The sequence below is a fragment of the Dicentrarchus labrax genome, unplaced genomic scaffold (assembly GCF_905237075.1).
Source record: "Dicentrarchus labrax unplaced genomic scaffold, dlabrax2021, whole genome shotgun sequence".
NCBI lineage: Eukaryota > Metazoa > Chordata > Actinopteri > Moronidae > Dicentrarchus > Dicentrarchus labrax.
The window spans coordinates 8,922,515-8,942,270 of record NW_026136705.1 but is presented as its reverse complement, the minus strand read 5'-3'; the positions used below and the strand labels follow the sequence as shown (position 1 = coordinate 8,942,270).

The 19,756-nt window shown below is 41.5% G+C and overlaps 1 protein-coding gene across 3 annotated transcripts in view; it reads right to left on the bottom strand.

The window, feature by feature from the left end:
* dscama (Down syndrome cell adhesion molecule a) overlaps positions 1–19,756 on the bottom strand; it is a 93,449-nt gene that overhangs the window by 2,627 nt on the left and 71,066 nt on the right. The window contains exons 12-32 of one of the 3 annotated variants that reach the window (XM_051401281.1): positions 15,130–15,326; positions 14,609–14,705; positions 14,327–14,455; positions 13,921–14,088; positions 13,196–13,266; positions 11,698–11,941; positions 11,130–11,276; positions 8,440–8,595; positions 7,845–7,978; positions 7,004–7,157; positions 6,081–6,198; positions 5,797–5,960; positions 5,509–5,607; positions 5,214–5,402; positions 4,186–4,476; positions 3,101–3,277; positions 2,981–3,011; positions 2,730–2,845; positions 2,176–2,334; positions 956–1,153; positions 513–815 (exon numbers count right to left, since the gene is read on the bottom strand). In XM_051401281.1, coding sequence (XP_051257241.1) covers positions 513–815; positions 956–1,153; positions 2,176–2,334; positions 2,730–2,845; positions 2,981–3,011; positions 3,101–3,277; positions 4,186–4,476; positions 5,214–5,402; positions 5,509–5,607; positions 5,797–5,960; positions 6,081–6,198; positions 7,004–7,157; positions 7,845–7,978; positions 8,440–8,595; positions 11,130–11,276; positions 11,698–11,941; positions 13,196–13,266; positions 13,921–14,088; positions 14,327–14,455; positions 14,609–14,705; positions 15,130–15,326 — 3,342 coding nt within the window. The remainder of the gene's footprint in view (positions 1–512; positions 816–955; positions 1,154–2,175; positions 2,335–2,729; positions 2,846–2,980; positions 3,012–3,100; positions 3,278–4,185; positions 4,477–5,213; positions 5,403–5,508; positions 5,608–5,796; positions 5,961–6,080; positions 6,199–7,003; positions 7,158–7,844; positions 7,979–8,439; positions 8,596–11,129; positions 11,277–11,697; positions 11,942–13,195; positions 13,267–13,920; positions 14,089–14,326; positions 14,456–14,608; positions 14,706–15,129; positions 15,327–19,756) is intronic. The other 2 variants (XM_051401283.1, XM_051401284.1) reach the window with 2 other exon arrangements.

Here is a 19,756-nt window from a genome sequence, read left to right as displayed (position 1 = left end):
TCTCCTCAAAAGGTCTAGGATCTGCCTCACTGAGAGTGGGTACTGTTAGATGCTGTAGCTAAATTCTGGAGCCAGCATGTCATTTAGAGCTGTTAGCATCTCTGTAGTAGATTTCTTTGCAAAGGAGCTTGTGACTACGTGATAAATAATGTTGGTTTTCAACACAGCAGCCACAGTTTCGTACCTTAGATATGCAAGAATCTTACTGAGTTCTCATGAATATTTAGTCAGCAGTGTGAAATATTAATTGTTCAATATCTTGCAAAGTCCTATTTTATGTAACTCAGATTTGATGGTTCCCTAGACTTTAACTTAACTGAGACAATCAACTTAAATACATTTTGCAACTGTTCATCTGGATTAACTGTGGGCATTAGTTAATGGTTACATATCAATATTAAACAAGAAGTTGAAGTTTAGGTATTAGTGTCGTCAGCGTCATAATGAGGCCAGTTGTAATAAAAGGAGAGCATGCCGTCAGGGTTCAGGCCGAAACAGATCTGTGGCCTCACCCGGTCTGTGGGCTTTGGGCACGGCCATGTTCATGACCCGGCTGACGTCCTGAGGCTTGGGCGGGGAAGCAGTGAAGCGGCAGATGCCTGATTCGGACGGTGTGCTGGAGGTCAGGCTGTCAGTGTAGTCATTGGTGCCTGCCGTCATCTGCTCTGAAGAAGTGTCAGAGATGAAGCATTCGGTGATGGTGAATTTAGCGTGGCGCAGCTGCTCCTCCATCTTGGCATGCTCGTAGGCCCTGGCAAGCTCCTCGTAGGTGGAGGAGGCGCTCTCTGTTGACACCATACTGCTCCGCGCTCGGTCTGGACACGGGCCGGGGGTTAGTGGAGGAATTAGTGTCAAGAGTTAGTGGCAGAATTATTGAGATGTTGTCTTACTGATTTGTTGTTAGAGATGACGGGTAATGTTATACTTTTATAGTTCATCCAGATGTGGTGCTTACCTGTGTCCTGAGATGGGCTGACGCTGTAGCTGTCACTTTCCTTGTCAACAGAGCCTGCGACTCTGGGTGTGGGCAGCCTCCAGTCAGTGCTGAGAGTGTGGGAGGAGACAGGGGGGTGCGGGCGGTTTAGGGTCCACTGGCTGGCGTAGCGGTTGCGAGCAGCTGGGCCGGCTTTGGCTGTGCGGCGGGCTGTAGGGTCTGAGGATGAGGAGGAAAAGGCAGGGTGTTTATGGAGGTCAGAGGAATGAAATGGTCATGATAGTGTTGGTAATAGTAACAAATTCCCTGCATCTAATATAACTTGCCACCAAAATGTCACATTGGAGAAATACAGGAATAATAGAAACATGCTGAGGATTAAAACAGATCAACACCATGTCTGATTTTTCTATTAGACATTTAGTCATTGAAGAAAGTTGAAGGCAACAATTCAGTTAACTTAAGTGAATGTAGGCTCTGAACTCTAAGCTCTCTCTCCCCACAGCGATACATCAAGTTCAGCCCTGCAGGCAGTGGGGAGATAGTGTGAATAGTGTGAAGATAATATCTTCCTCCGTAGGGGAACGTATAGTCAGACCCTACAGGTGGATGCTGGGTGGAGGTGGAGGAGGCGCTAATGAACAGCTACATAAACAGCAGCAGCAGCAGGTGTCAGCAGAGCTGTTCAGGTGAGCAGTGTGGAGCGAAAGAGTGAGCCGAGCACTGAATGCTTAAAGGTTCCCAGTGGAGTTTTAGACCTCTAGTAGCTCAACGGACAAACAAACTGATATATCGCTGCACCAAGATAAGCAGTAATGGGCCAGCAAAGGAAGAAGGCTGCAAGCTAGTAAACAATGCAGCATTTAAAATACTCCGCTTTGCAAATGCTTTCTGAGGAAGGAAATGCAGGCAATGTGTTTGTTAGAGCTCAAGGATACACACACTGTGCTATGATGAGCAAGACAGAATGTAAACATACTGTAACTTTGTTTGTTTGCAAGAAAACTCCACAGGGCACCTTCAAGAACCAGATCACAAGAGTGTGCTGCAGTGTGAAGAGTATGCCATGTGAGTGTGGTGTTACTGGAGTTGCCTGACCTAGCTCGCAGGCTTCGCTTTATTTCAAACAAAAAGCACATCAATGGAAGGAAAATACATATGAACAAAAGGAAAAACAGCACGCACAAACAAAACCAAATGTTCATTTTATGAGTTATGAAGTTAAAAAAAAGCGTCCGTACTGGACTTACTGGTTCCTGGTCTGGCATCAGACACATCTACCAGAGGACCGGTGGCCTGGGAAAGGGACTGGTAGTGGACTGTGTGGGTGACTGTGGAGGACTTCTGTTTCTGGGTCTCCCCAAAGTCGTTATCAGTCAGTAACACAGTGGACCTGTCGTCTGTGGGACAGCAACAAAAATGGTAAATGGACCTGTACTTGTATAGTTTCTTTCTAGTCTTCCGACCACTCAAAGCGCTTTTTCACTACGTGAGACATTCATCCTTTCACACACATTCACTCAGTGATGGCAAAGTCCATCGATCAGAAACAAACATTCATACACATTCACGGCATCGGGAGCAATTTGGGGCTCAGCATCTTGCTCAAGGATACTTCGACATGTGGCACCAGGAGCCGAGGATCGAACCCACAACCTTCCGATTAAGGAACGACACGCTCTGCCTCTGAGCCACAGCCGCCCAAACAAGCTTAGCACTTCAATTACCAGGTTAATTTGCTGTATGCACAAAACAAACAAGCACAGCTGCCTATATTTCAGCAGTACACACTTACCAACAGTCTCCATGGTGTCTCTCTCCTCGATCAGGAGCTGGGCTCTGGGGATGTCAATGTGCATGCGGAGCGTCTGTTGCTGTTTGTTAATTGGCTCTGCTGGACGTGTGTTTTTACTGAAGAGCACAAAAAAGAGAACTTCATTATCAAAGACTTGTCGTAATGAATGCTCCTCAAAAAGCAGTAGTGTCTTCAAAACGATAAACCTGTCTTGATAATGGCTAAACAGTGAAGCTGTTAAACATTCTTACCTCATGAGCATCTCAGCCAAACTTTTTGCATCTGGAAAACAAAAAGAGAAAATTTGACTTGCTGAGGATAAGACAATAGAGGCCAACATCTGTAATGTTCAATGACCTCTCTCATCTCACCTCGGAGCCTCTTGAGCCTCTGCTCCCTCCTCCTCCTCCTTAGTACCAGCAGCCCAATGAAGATTACGACGATTCCCACCAACACGCAGGAAATAGTCACCATCATCTTCAAACCTTCACCACCGCCAGAGTTTTCCTCACTGACATTGGGTGCCTTCACCAAAGGTGCGATTGTACCTGTGCAGAAGTCATGTGATATGCGTTATGACGAATGGGACAGATTGTTGCAGGATAGTCAACAACAAAACCATTGGATTTGTGTCCTTGAACGATAGCTACTGATTGACAGTTATCACATTGTGTAAAAGTTTATCAAGACCATCAGCAGCTCAAAGCTTCAGACTTTAACATTTTCTTCCAAACCAATAACATACAGCGTTTCACCACAAGCTGCTGCACTCTGTTAATATCAGCACTTGACCTTTTGCATTACTGGTGGTAATACCGAGTTCAATATTCTGCAGAACTGTACTAAAATACCAGTGAACTCATCCTTCATATCTAAATGCTGATTTTTCTGTTCAACAGCTGCAATATGTTGGTGAAAGAGGAAGTGAAGGAGTTGTGGAAGTGGTCTTCAGGACTGATTATAGCAGAATGCCACTGAGCTCCCCAGATGCCATATGAGCCTTTATCTCGAAAGGGGATCATAAAATTATTACACTTGTGTGGTGGCATTCAGTAGGCTTGTGATGAAGGTGTCAGGCAGCAACACACCAAACCAGCTACAGCCACCAGAGTCAGCATAAAATGTGTTTTTTATTGCCCAATTCATCAAGAGAGCCTCAATCACCTCCAGCCTCGAGCTCTGCCATCAACACAAAGTGATTTATTCCTCTTGCTTCAAACCAGCAGTTAGCTAGACTCAGTATGCTACAGTTACTGGAAACTTAGGTCTTTTATCACAGAATCTCTACTTATTTAACAGTCAGAGTGTCAGTGTTCACATTATACTACATCTGGAGCAGCCGGTGAATCATACAGGTACACTTCCTTGCGAGTTTCAGCAGGCCATGACAGATATTTCAGTGACTTCAGAGAAAAGAGTTGGAAACAGTACTATTCCCCGCTATGTGTTAACTCACTGCCATCATAGCTGAGTGTTGCAAACTTGACTCTCTTCTCAGCGTAGCCGGCGCTGTTGTAGACTTTCATCTGCAGCTCGTACCACGTGGCCTCCTGCAGGTCGTACAGGATGTAGCTCTTGGTGAGGGAGGTGCGCTGTGCCGTGGTCCACGTGGGCGAATCTACGGGCCGATACTCCAAAGTGAAGGAGGTGATGGGGCATCCGCCGTTATTCCAGCCATTCAGGTTTAGCTTGACCCGAGTGGCGTTGATGCTAGTGAAGAGCTCCTGTTCTTTGGAGTACTGAGGTTCTGTACAGGGAGGGGAAAGAAAGCCTGAAAAAACCTGAAAACTACGGCAGATGTGCTCTAAGCTGATTGGAAATGCTCTAACTTTTAACGATTACAAGTAACAAGAAATATGTATTGAATGTGGATCCAACAAACAATTTTCATTACTAATTAATGTGATGTCTATTTTTGATTATTATTATTATTTTTTTAAAGGGCTAAAATGTTAAATGAAAACATTGTGAAAATAATCTTGGTCATTTTTTTATTTCAACAATCCACAATTCATTTTATTATTGTGATTATTTCTGTCATTTTGTAATTATTACAAACCCTCACATATGGAATCAAAACTGGCCTGTAGCCTGTGAAAGTTAAAAATAGCTTTAACGACTAATTGTCTGATCAATTACATTATTAGGAACGGAAAAGGCAATATATGCGTAAAGAAATTACTTTGTTATATAATAAGTAATTATCATAACAGGTGTTTCTCTATTGATTGAGCAATTATAACTATGCAGTTTTTAATCACCTGACTATATGCTTATTGAGAAAAAAATAAAATGAATCAATGGCAACAAATAAAGCTTTAAAGTGGCTTTGAAGTTTGCTTTAATTAGACATAGTATCCTTCACTGATAAAGATAATAAAATATTTTGATGGTGCAGTGACTCTAAGTTAAAACATCTCTCAAAATCTAAATGATCAGTTATAAAATTAAGTGCATCTCAAAAGAAAACTTCTTTGTTTATACCTTTCCCATGGGTCTTTGCTTCAATTATCTCACTAATGCGTCCTGGCCCCACGGCATTCTGGGCTGTGAGTGTAAACTTGTACCAGGTGCCACACTTGAGGTTCTCTAGCCGATAGGAGCGCTCACTTGGACTGATGGCAAAGTTACCCCACTGCTCGCTGTTATCCTCCGAGTACTGCAGAATGTAGCCTGGAAAAGAACACATGCGGAAATTAGTGTGAATAAAAAACACTTCGGATATTTTTGAGAAGGAAAGCAGAAAAAAGTCAAGAAAGACATTGTTGTGTTATCTGACCTCTTATGGAGCTGCCTCCGTTGTCCCCGGGGATCCAGGAGAGGGTTATAGAGGTGGTGGTTGTCTTGGTCACTGTGAGGCGAGGCTGGTCAGGTGGAACTGAAGGAAAGAAAACACACAAAGCACACAAATAATTTATTGTGTATTGAGTGTATAAATGCATTACCACCCATCCACAGGTGCAGCATGCTCCAAACATCCCGTGTGTAGGTGTTATACATTCTGACGGGCACTAGTGTTAAAGGTTGGTACAGAAATTATTTTTTTTCCACATGTTGTATTTCTTACCTTGAACCTGCAGATTGAGGACGATCTTGTCAGACCCAAAGCTGTTACTGGCCACACAAGTGTAGTTCCCAGAATCCTCTGCTTTCACTGTGCGGATAACAAGGCTGCCATTACCGTGGACGCTGCGCCGGCTGTCAATTACAACAGGTGCCGGGGTTCCATTGCTGAAACATAGGTGTAAGAATTAGCGTTACTTTTTCAGCATCACACAGCTACTGTTGGCGACTGTATACACATACTGATTGCAACACCTACTGTATGTTTTATATGTGTACTGTACTCACATCTCCTTCAGCCACTTGATGGTTGGTGATGGATCACCCACTGCTTTACAAGGCAGCACAATGTCCCTCATCCAGGGGGTCGTTACTGTCCGGTTGAAGGTTAGGATCCGAGACGGAGCTGCAAAATACAAATGTGCTTCATCAGCCCACAGAGGAGACGCAGTCACAAATAGATGAGTTGTTGTTTTCTAAAAGATTTCAGAAAGAGTTTTTCACATTTGTTGTTCTTTCATTTACTCTCTCTAACCCTTCAGATCACTGAGTCAGGACTACAGGCTTAGGGGTCACAGTTTATGGTGTTTCTCTCTCCATCTGGGCAGTGGATGGAGTAGGGGAGAGAGGACATCCATCACCTGGAAACGTCCTAATAGGAGCTGTGGGTCCTGACTCCAGTGACAATAGGGTCTATCAGCATATGCAATCAGCTTATCAGCTCTCACCAAGCACGTAAAGTGTTGACAGGGCCAAACACAGGGTTATTTCCATTCAACGGACGCTCCACTTCCTGTCTTCTAAGAAGATACTAGGTATTAGCTTTTTCACATGGTGCGAGCTGTAGTGGGTGAAGAATGTTAATCCCTAACAAGGGATCCTGTTAGATTTTTAACCTACAGTATACTAGTTTAAAAATGCTATTATAAGTTAACAATTTGACCTTTTTAAATAGTATTATATACTTTACATTGAAGTGTTTTACACTGAGTCCCACAATGATGCATGCTATCTTGGATATTATAGTCTGGTCACACACAAAGACCACGGTTGACCTATTTTACAGGTTGACATAAAGCTTTACTTCTCATTGTTTGATTTACCAGTAAATCAGGTAATCTGCTTGGAGATTAAATGTGGAACACGGTATACCTATGTATAACTATTTCAGCTTTATTTTGCACTAACTATCACCTCGCCCTTGTACTTACCCTCAGCCATGGGTTTGACAGTGATGATTTCACTGGCGTTTCCATGGCCTGCAGCGGTGACGGCCACCACCCAGATACTGTACTGACGGTTCCTGCTCAGGTTGGGGATGCGATAGAAGAAAACATCTGGGGCCGCCTCAAACTCGCTGCTGACCTGGGTGAAGGAAGACATTCAGGGTTGTCATAACTACAGCTGTTATGGATCAAACATCATTCATATTTTCCAGCAACATTAAACACTGACTTAATGTCAAAGGATGAGTCTGATGATATTCTACGTTTCTCCTATTGCCATCAAATCCCATAAAAACTTCCAGGTGTGTTGCACCTCTGAACACACCCAACAACACTGACTCTCTTTGTTAGTGTCTGCTGTTTGGTGGTTGGCAGGTAGTGCACTGTGGGCTAGATAATCAAAATAATGAGCTGAAAAATGCTACAAAGCTCTGTAGACTGCAGAGTCTGTGATTACTGTCTGTAGGTTAATTACTACGAGTGACCCCCTTACAACACAGAGCCTTTGCAACCAATATGAAAATATTGATTATAGCTGCTTTAAGTTGCTTTTAGAAAATGTCACTTAATTTTACTTTAGGAATGAATAGCCTCAGAGATGAGTGCCACAGACAGTGTAGGGAGGTCAGACAGTATTGAGAGACAGAGGAACACATTGTAGGTTTTGGTCGTTTCATGGGATTTGTTGACAATAAGAAAAATACAGAATAACGCCCGCCTTATCCTTTAAGTAATTTACCCAATTCAAAATGCTAAATTGTTCAAAGATTTAAGAGAGGACATTAATTATGAAGAATGTGTAATTTCATATTCTATAATGTGTTACCGTGGGGTGTGGGTTGGAGCAGAAAACGGTGTATTTCCTGATGATGCCATTCACTTTGAGAGGAGGAAGCCAGGACACAAACACCACAGAGTTTGACGCAGCTGCTGCCTTCACACCCGCCGGAGGACCAGGAACTAAAAGGAGAAGTTGAAGATAATCTAGTTGATATATTTCCCACATTAAGCTAATATTATTACTCAGAAGGTTTTTATGGTGCTTTTTTCACTGATTATAAAGCAAGATAATAGATGGCCAAATGTCATATTCTACAGGACTTCCTGCTACATGCAAGAGTTACAGCTCTCCACTTAATAAGCATATTTAAGACCCTTCCTCCTCTTCGCCTCATTTTTACCACAGGGGTTCATTCACTGCTGCAAAATATTCTCAACTTAGAAAAAATTGACATTTCTCCATTTAATGTAAAGATCAGACATATTGTAATTCCTTGGTGCCCTACAGCAGTGAGTCAAACTTACGCTAAGTATGAGCATATCTGTAAAACAGCCTGAGTGACACACCAGATGGCCTTGCAAGCTCAATTTGACAGCTGCCCCTATGCCTTTTATTTGGAGAGGTGACTTAATATTCCTACCGTCTTCCTTGGTGCGGGTGTAAATCTGTTCACTGCGAACGCCGTCTCCAGCTCTGGTGAAGGCCAACACCTGGATGCTGTAGTTGGTGTACTTCTCCAGTCCATCCAGCTCCAAAGAGGGCTTAGAGGTGGTCACGTTCCTGATCTCTCCGAGCTCTGATGGGACAGAACGCAAGAGAGGAGAGAGTGGGAGAATAAAATCAGATTTAGTGAGGACACCTCAGGTCAAAGGCCTTATGCAGTGCAAGTCTCTTATTGTAAATAATCCAGTGATTTGACAAGCTGCCACTGGTCCAAACATGTGACTAATATATTATCCAGCAGATCACATACATAAAAGTAGATGTCAGGCCCAAGGGTGTCATAGCACAGCCTTGGATATAATGTCATATTCAATCACAAACTTTAAACAACCCTGCGCCCAAGGTCTGCTGTGGTGGCAGGTCTTGACTGGCAACCTGCTACCCTCAGCTGTTAGGGTTTGAATTATTGATGTCATTACTCTCTGTCCATATCCCTTCTTAACAATGTTTTCTTCCTCCTCTCTCTCTTTTCACTTTTCCCCAGAGACCTATGAGACCAGCTGCATTTCTTCTTCTCTGGCGTCTAATGAGCAGTTAAAATACCTGGAATACCCATTGCACTTGCAGGACTGCAGAAGTTTTACTGTACAGTAAATGCATTTTATGCTTGATTGTGTATGTGTGACTGCCTAGTGTCTTTATATATGATACAAATGTAACCAACTGCAGTAAATTACTTCTCTGTTGTTTGTTTTACCTTTATTTTAATATCTTTATATCCTGGTTCAGATATGGGGTTCTAAGCCCACTTGGCTCTGTTTCATCACAGAAAAAAACTAATCCAAATAGGGAACACTGCGACGTGTGATTGACAGTAATTATTCTAATTAGAGTTGACAGCAGGTGACTTCTCCACTTCCGTGAGATATTGAATAGTGCAGGACTATTACGGGTGAAATCCTAAAAATCACTGGTGATTTGATGTTTTCTTTAACTAGATATGGAAGAAATGCAATTCTTCAAATTTCCAGCAGCTTCAATTGATTAGTTGAGCAAAAGATGTATGTATTTGGTTCTTTGACAAATTGTTTGAGTTTCAGATTTTCCAAGCAAAAATGCCAAACATTTGCTTGTGCATTACACTGACATGAGACAAAACAAATGCAGTATCTTATGTGTTTTTTTTATAGTCACATTTATATAAATTACACTATACACTATAACCTACACATACATATGTGCCATTCTCAGACAGCTTCCTGCAAGCATCTGACATGATTCAGTATAATATTAATAGAGCCTTGAACTGGTAGTGTTATTTCAACAACAACACTGGTATACTGGGTAATCTGCACCATTATTTGTTAGAAAGGGCTTGTATCTCCCTCTGCTGGTCAACAACATTACATTTTCTCAAACTGATGAACTGCTCTTGTCTGGGGTTATAGAATTGTCAGTTTAATTACAAATCCTACATGTTAAGTGTGGGCTGTTGACCATATATAAGATTTAAATGTTACTTTAAGTATTGGCCCATAGAGCTACAGACTGTTACCATGCAAACTAGTCCAGGCTGTCATGTCCTGAGCGGTCATGTTCTATAGGCAGGCCAACATGATGTGACAGTGCAGGGGTCAAAGGTAATCATGCTGTCACAACCAATCCCTCTGACACAAACCCGGCATGTGACAGTGGCATGGCATGCTGTCTCACTTCCACAGGACCACGCAGAGTGGGAGGTTACTCAGATACCCAGAATACACCTGGGTAACTATTAGCTTTAGCTTACTCATTAGGATCAATAACAATCCTTATTATGTATTTATTATATAAACACAGCATTGCATATTTTTTAGCTCATAGCTTTTTACACTCAGCAGATTACTGAATAAATAAATAAACCTACAATGGTTTTATACATCTATTAGTATTAACATCATGATTGAATTGCAGATCAGACAACCATTAAACCATTTTGGGAAAGAATTATATTATCAGTAATGTTTTATATTTTTTCATTTTGATCTACTATTTCTTTTTCTATGCAGTAGTTTCAATGATTGGCCTAACTGTTTCCTTTTTAGATAATTTATGTGACTTGTTTAATACATTGGACCAAATCTTTGTTTTATTTTTCAATGTATTTTGGCCCTTTCCATATGCATGGAGTATAAGGCAGTTTTTCAACGCTGCTCTCATTGGTCCAGGCTGAGTGGAGTTTTCTTGTAAAATTTGTACATTAAATTATTCACCAAAACACACTGCGTGTATCCTTGAGCTTTTACAAACATGTTGAACTTGTGGTGTTTTCCCACCACTTGATCAGTGGAATTGTGTGTAATTGTGGGAGGACTGTATATACGCGTGTGAATGTGTGTCCTTGTGCGCAGCAACAAGATAAAGAAAACAGGGATCCACCACTAATGTAAATCTCTGTACATCTCTGTTAGATCAAATTGTTGCTCTGTTAAATGTAATCTACCAGGAGCTATTAGTGCAGTGTGTGGATCTTTTATCTGATCTTTGTGGCCCAAAAACCTCAAGAGCACTTTAATTCCTCTAAAAACGCAATCAAGCAGCTTTAAATTTTTCCTCAATAAGTGCAGATTCCAACACTGTGTACATAACAATTCATGTCTTTAAATAGTGTACAGATATAATGTGTACCTCCATCAGGCAGGTTGGCCCAGTAGATGACCCTAAAACCCAGCAGGTTGCCATTCAGAGCATCTTTGGGAGGGGTCAGCCAGGAGAGAGAGATGACCTCTGGAGATGTGGCAGTGGCCTGGACGTTCTCTGGAGGTCGACTGGGCACTAGGGGGGAAGAGCCAGAAGATAGAAGATGAAAAAAGTGGAGTAGAAACTCTAGGACTGACTACATGTGGCAACACCCTCTGATCTCCACTAGGTAGTGATATATCCTCACAAATCTCTCCATAATTAAACAGCGCTGTCTGCCCCTCTGAGAAGAAGCAAATTCACATCTGTGATGTGTTGGCATTACTTCTGTCAGGACATAGCGGTAAAATTAAACATCACATCCAATATCTTTGAATAATATTAGGTTTTTTGCAATCCCTTTTTTTGTGATCTCACTGTTCACTTTTAGCAAATGTCTTTTTTATTATGTTGTATCAGACTGTCTTTACTAATGTTTTTGTTTTCTTGTTAGGGTTTTATTCAGAATATTATAAGTTTGATATCATATTCCAGGTTCATCTCCATCCTGTCTTACCGTCCTCCAGTGTGGTAGCAGCCACCTCTGTGGAAGAAGGCCCCGTCCCAGCACTGTTGCTGGCTTGTACAACAACTCCATATTGGGTGAACTTCTTCAGGTTGTCCAGCACCAGGCTTTCTGCATTGTCCCCTGTGGTCTCCACGCTGATCACACTGAACTGGTAGTTTCCACCAGAGCTGTACTCCCTGTAGCCCACCTGGTAGCCTCTGATGGCTCCATTCTGGAGGTGCTTCCTGGGTGCCTGGCAGAGGAACAACGGGTTATTTGAGACAATGGTGATGAAAGTCCCTGCTCCTTTCCACTTGACTTTTTTTTTCACTCACTGCCTGTATCCACTATATCTTCGGATTACAAAGGTGCTTTAAATTACACCAATAACACTTAATAACAATAAAATAACATATTTATGTTTTTGTGGTCTTTCCCTAAGTGTCTTGTCTACTCAAGATCTTCAAAATATTTTGTCTGTCACCCATGTGCAGCATCTGGCTAAAAACACAATTTAGATAATGCAATTACACATGCAGAGCTCTACATACCAAACAAAACACAAATAAGGATGTATTCAGATCTGATACTGAGAAATACAATCAAGACACAGGTGTGAATAATGCATGTTGCCACATGTGCAAATACTGCCCTAGTTGTGCTGAAGGAAGAATAACCTCTGTAGTGCAGTATATGAATAGCATTATAATCCTTCCTACAAGTTTGTCTTTGCCAATAACTCACTGAAAGCACCACAGTTGGCACTCAAAATGAGGCACCACATACAGCAGCCAACACAATTCTCTCCTTTAGCTGAACATATGAGAGAAAATGTGCCCTTTTTTCTGTTAAGCAGTAGCTACAGTTTCCCATGTTAAAAAAGAATGAGAGAGAGGAAGTAAAATGTGATCATAAGTCATCCTGTGATATTTAGATGCATTCTGATGCCATGTGTGAAATGAGTATGTCTCCCTTGGATCTACACACAATTTGAATAACTCTGGAAGAATGGATCCAAGGTGTAAACAAGGCCACAATGTCCGTGCAAATGATCAAAATATAAACTTGTTGTCTCACCTAAACTACCAGACATGAAGGACTGATAATGGCCACATGCACTGTAGCTACACACATGGTTCTTTTAACCCCCTTTATTTATTCAGGAACTGCCAACTGAGCATGCCGGCTGTTTTTATGCAATATCCTGCTTTACATTCATAAAGTAAAACGAAGTCACACCTGGGAGCTGACCAGTACAGCTTCAATCTTCTACTGCTGCAGTAGCAGCTCAACTGCAGCAGTAGCAGGTTAAATGTTTAGTTCAAGACTTGTTGACATAGAGAGGAAAACAGTACTAAATTTCTTTGGGAATTTGAAACTGCAATCTTTTAGCCACAAGCAAAAACTCAGCCCTATCATCCCTGATTGTATCTCTCTGGACCCAGCTGCATACTCACTTCATGGAAAAGTACATACATCTTTAACCCACATGGTTAGATTAACTTACTCGCCAACTGACTCGAATGCTCTGAGAGGAGAGGGCTTCCAGCTGCACGTCTTGAGGTGGTCCATCAGGAGCTGAGATCATATCACCAACATGTACATATTATAAAACTGTACACATCCAACTGTCCTAAACATCTTAAAAAGGCTTTTGCAAACCATACTGTTCTGCAAAACCCCACTAAACACATGTTTCATCTAAGTCTGGATCTGGTTATTTTAACAAATGTGATGGTTGTTTTTATAGGTGGCTGCTGAGGGTGAGGAGACATGCTCTGTGGGGGGTGGCAGACACGGTAGATGATAGGACAGGGGGGCTAATTTGCAGAAGGGGTCCAGCCTCAGTCTATTGACCGTAGTGTGACATTTACTACTGAGGCCGCTAATTGAAAAGTTCTGCTTTTAGTGCAGGGTCAGCGTGTGTTCAATAATGCAACAGAGCCAATGGTGCTGATGTCACCAGGCTGTTAATGAATTGACTCAGTTGGCCCTTTACCCCCTTTTGCCTCTTGTCTTTCACTCTGACTGTTGTCACTGTTTTTGTTTCACTGACTTCTTGGGTCCTAGCAACAAATTACATTTACTCTTGTTACTCTTAATGCATATTATTTGTGTACTTGAAAATAAGAGTAAATAGCAAGTGTCATTTGTGTATGATTAACTTCTGTACAGACTATATAGTATATGTTCATGGGTGGGTTGAGAAAAGAAAAACCAGTTCATTCTCACCTGCTTCATCGGTGGTGATGGTGAGCTCGTTGCTGGCCTCACTCTTGCCGATCAGGTTCTTGGCGAACATGCGAATGTTGTAGGTAGAGGAAGGGTGCAGGTCGATGATGGTGGCCTGGTTGAGCTGAGGTGAGACATCTTTGGTCTTCTGAGCGGTATCCCAGGAGGCTGTGGAGGGGAGAGGGTGAGGTTTATTGGGGTTGCTGAAGTCAGGGGAGAGGTCAAATCTAGCTAAGTGCATTAGGACAAGCTATATTACATTATAGCGCTGAGACAAAGTGAATGCAGAGATAATCCATCAACCAAAACACATTATTCTCTACAAGCTTACACATTTTAACTAATGCTATAAAATAATTTTATGATCACAACATCTAATTTTAGATATACATGTCTTTTCTTGTACCTGATTTGTTCTTGCTCTCAATATCGAAGCCTGTGATTGGGCTATTGCCATCAAAACCCATAGTCCAACGCAGTGCAATGGTTCTGTCCTTCACTTCTCTGATCTCCACCTCTGGGGGGTCTGGGGGCTCTATGAGGCACAAAGTTAACAAACAGTGTTATTTCAGTGTTACTGAACTTCAGGTAAAATGGAAAATTTGTAATTATCTGCAATTGGTGTAGAGGTTGAAAGGTTCCATTACAGTACTTCTTCTTTGAACAGTTGAAATGGTTGCCGTTATACCTTGCACTGTGAGCTGTATGATTCCTCTGTCTTCACCAAAAGAGTTGATGGCATGGCAGGAGAAGAAGCCGGAGTCCTCCCTCACTGTGGGCATGATCTGATGGAAGCACAGGAATGAGATGAGTTTAGAAATGAACTGATGCAAAAGACAATGCATTCCACTGGTCCATTAGTGATATTGATGTTAAAAAATGTATGTTGATCTGATATCTTTCATTTTATGTTTTCCCACCAGTTATGGTTCCCACAACTGTCTTGTGACCCATTAAAAGGTCTACCTGGCCCATCATCACAAGGCCTTAGTGTAGACATGAGTGGTGAACAGTTCACAGTTATTTTTCCTTATCAAAATGTGTCATTGGAGGGATTTTACAGTCCTGTATTTGATAAGAAAATAGTAAAGCCAGACAGAGCATAAAAACAAAACTCTCTCAAAACATTTTGGCTTCACATAACATATAACGTGTCCAATAGATGACCATATCTTGAATTTTACAATTCCAAGTAGCACAGCCTCCTACCTGCAGGGTGGAGATGACTTCATCGCCCACCTCCTTGACAGAAACCACGTAGCGGCTGGTCTCGGGGTTGATGATGCGTTCCTCCTTCTCCCACCGTACCATGATGGGTTTCTCACCGTGGGCCGTGCAGCTCATCTTCTTCTCTTCACCCTGTGTGGCCAGCGTGGTGTTGGGGTATGACGTGATCATGGCAGGGACTGGTGTGGAAATAAAGTGCAGAAAAAGAGATAGATAGATATCTTGTTAAATTTATTTTCTAGATGAACCACATTGATAATTGATTTGACTTATAACTACTAGATGTATTGTTCAAAGGAAAAGCACTAGTAAAGAACCATGAGACCATGTCCATACTTCCAATTTTTTTTTTTGATTCAGCCAGTATCTACAGAGCCCCAAAGTGGTCAATATTAAATAAATAAATTAGACATTATGAAATACATGCTCATATAAGTAAAGAGAAAACTATATAAATAAACCAATAAATTGTGTAATAAATCATCATTCTGTTTTTCATAGGACCAGTTTTGAGTTCATTTTTATTTCTTAACAGCATTTTTTATTTCAAAATACCCTTTTTTCAACAGTCTACTTTTATTTAATAATCATATATTTCAGTCAGTCCCATGCCCTTGGTCTCCTATAGCTCAACAACTGCTGCCTGATGTAGCCAGCTAGCTCCTGTTAGCTAGAGCAACAACAATGCCAACATAATGCTGAACCATCAACAACAGACTGCTGCGGCAAATAGTTCAAACGCAGTTACTCATCTTTTATTTAGCTTAACAAGGCTAATGTATGTATCAAAACAAACACAAACCCCAACAAAAATGAAATAACAATAATCATAATCATGAAAAAACATAATTTATATGTTCTTCTTTACATATTTTGCCCTATTTATTCAGAAGAAATGAAACCTTCCGGGCTCCTTAAGGATCAAACATTGTACTACTGTTTTGTTTATACTATTGTTTATGCTGGTTTGTGGCATTGTAATTACATGACGTGTCATCTTAACAGTGTTAGTTTTGTACTAAGCAAAGATTTAACTAGGTATCTATCTGTATGTGCTGTGCTATGTGTAACATTCTGACATGCTGTGTAGTGACTGAGTGTAAAAAACTTGCTTACAGTTGGCACACAAACTATTCCGAGAATGTACAGCACCCCTTTAATGTTGTGTTGAAGGCAACAAGCAGCCTTGGTGTGCATCTTGTATTTGAGGGTCCTAAATGGTACAGTGATGCTCTAACAACACTCTGAAGACACAACACTAAACGCACACTAACGACATACATGCCTCATTACACCCACAGCAGAGTGTATAACAACCCTCTGCTCCCAGATGCTCACACACACACTCACACCCATGTAAACACACACAAGCTCATGCATGAACATGCACAAACGTGTGTGTCCTCACTCTTGCACAAACACACTAAGCGTAACCACAGTGATGTGATGGGAAGTGTCAGGCAAGAGGTTGCAAACATTTAAGCCTCATCTCTTATTCACTCTGCAGCCATTTGGGGCTCGGCTATGGAAAAGAAAGCTGATTTATTTTGCATGACAAGTATGAATTTTTTGTGAGACACACTTGGAAAAATGAGCAGAAAAAAATAACAGCTCAGGCTTTATTTAAACGTTATCGTTTTAGAGCACAGCCACTTTCATTTTGCAGTGTAAGTGGCTCAGAGGCGGCACAGGGCGATCTTGTTGACACTCCTGGCAGAGAGGGATACTGAGCTAGGTGACAAAAAGCAATGACGGTGAAAAGATGGGTGTTAGGTGTGTAAAGGCTGTCTGTACTGTAATGTTAAAGACCCCTCCAGATATCTATTAGAGATACATACAAGTAGTCTGTTTGGATCAATAAATGTGTGTGATATGTTTTTCCTTACTTACATACTTTTAAGTATAATTTACAAAAATATTATATATTTATATATTTTGAAAGGGACAAGTCAAAGGGACAAGTTTGAGCATGACCAGCTGTGTGATGTAGATATGTAACTCCAGCTATTACAAGTTTGGCGTTAAGGGGATCGAGGGGGTTGCTTTTGATCTGACAGCCAATCAAAGCAGTGGCTCTTCATAGACACACCTGTACTGACACTGACACATAGAAAATCATTGTATATTATTTTATGTAGATCAATCGATTGCTCACTTTTATTTTATGCCAGACAGCAGCTCTGCCATTAATATGTTGTAGACACCAGACTAAATGTTTTTTACAACATGACATCTTGATTTGAGATAAATGTAAAAGAAGACACAAAAGCAAAAAAAAACTACTCAACAATCAGAGAGTCTTTGCAACACGAGGACGGCTCAAAGTTGAGGCACATGCAATTTGAATGTCTGTGTAAGTGTGTTTGCACGCGCTTCAGCTCATGTCTATGTATATGCATGTGTGTACAAACATGCGTGTGTGCAAACAGCCCAGCTGAGCCAGCCCTGAGGCGCACTTTGTGGCCCTGTAATTGTTGTGTTGATGTATTTCTTTAATATCCAGTGGAATTATGGGAACAGGAGTATGGGGAGGGGTGAAGAGAGAAAAAGAAAGAAAGCGAAAGAGAGGAGGTGAAGGAGGAAAAAGGGAGTGCTCTTTCTCATTAGGCATCAACTCCCCTTATATCTAATTCAAGATGATGACAGAGAACAGCGTGTATGCCAGTGTGTTGCAGCCCAAAACATGTTTATTTTGATCCTAAGATTATTCCTAGAAAATTTGTGCTGCATCTGTAGCTCACATTAGTTAGAAAAATATACTACAGAAATGAAACATCAGCATTACAGATTTTGGAAAATAAGAAAAGAATAGTAGGCAGAGTGTGTAGTGTATGTTTACTGCACAGTACGACGTGTCTTTTATGTGGAGGTGAGGAGAGCCCTGTTCCTCCACAGCAACCCAGAGGGCAGTGATGATACGTTTAAGCCTGCAGGGGATTGTGGGGGATAGGCTGGCTGCTGATAGGCTACTCCCGTGAGACAAAAGCCCCCTCTCCCTCCCTTCTCCCAGGCTCCCTTTCACCTGGCCAGGTTACCATGCCAACCAGCATCGGACAGTCTCTCCTCTCCTCTCCTCTCCCCACCGCGCCTCCCTCCTCCCTCTCCTCCTTCCTCTCTCTCTCTAGTCTCTACTCTTAGGAAAAGGGCCATTTCTAGTAGCCAGGAATAGAACATGGACCTGCCATTGATTTTCACAGGAGTATGATGATGATTACACAATCACGCCCTGAATGTCGCAATGCAGGGCCAAAAAAAAAAGAGGTACAAATAGAAAATGTTTCTAGTGTCTCTAACTGCTGGTGTTAGTGATGTGGAAAACAGAATTAGCCAAATGGAGGAGTCAGGAGAATTATAATAACACATAATTATAGCAGAATGGCTACTTCAGTGTGGGGCTATTCAACTGTGATCAAAGAAATAAAGCAAGTGAGACCATCTCAGAAGCTTAATGAGATGTGAGAGGTGATGAAAAGGGATTACATTATTTTCAGAAGCATCATTTGAGCCAGATTAATTATTAACAAAAAGAACTGAAACGTCAAGCTCCATTGCTGAAGTCACACAAACATTTGGCTAAAAGAAGATGATGATGATGATGATGATGATGATCATTAAGTCCACAAATGAGGTTTTGTGGTTTCTGATGTTTGAAATGCTCTTGTCAGATACCACTATGAGTTAATGTGATGTCCTTTTTTGTGGGTTTACTGTAAAAGAAATATAAACCCACTTATGTTTTGATCAGCTGATCAACAATCGACTATCAGCTGTCCAAATACAGTTTTTCATCAATTAATTATTTGAAAAAATCCTTGCTGCTGCTGTCAAACCTTTTAGCGATTTTTTTCCTAAAATTTATAATGAAAAAAAACCCTCTGTTGTTTTATCTTCTCTCCAGATGAGCTGGCTTCATCAGAGCATCATCCAGGTTAGAGAACTGGGGTGCTAGTCTACATTATAGTATACACATAGTCTACAGAGGAGGATGCTGTCCAGGCTTCAGTCCATCTGGGACATCCTCTCTACGACACACTTGCCCAGCAGAGGAGCACCTTCAGCGGAAGACTCCTTTCACACAGATGCACCACAGAGCGCCACAGGAAATCATTCCTGCCTGTGGTCATTAAACTATACAACGCCTCCCTCAGAGAGTCAGACACCTCCTTTCTGTAATCTGACTCTAACACGGACAATCATTTTTTGCACTTTTTGCACATTATTAAACTGTACATTTGATCTTTTATATATATATATATATATTTATATTTATATTTTGTTCTTAATAGATGTTGTTTGTATATCTGGAGCTTTGTAACAAAAATAATTTCACCCTGGGATTATTAAAGTATTTCTGATTCTGATTCTGATTCACCCCACACTATAACTGGCTGCCTCCCTAGCCAGTATAAGAAACACACTGCCCAGGCTCAATGGGGCCATGAGGGCCAGACAAGAGAAGACGAGCTGAGATGCGTATAGCTCCCTGCCCTGGAGGCACACTGTAAGTGGGCGCTGGGGAAGAGACAGCATGGATGGCGGGGGGGAAGGGAAGAGCTCTGTGGCGATAGCACAAAGATGACTGGTTCACTGCCCGCCTGCAATGTACTGA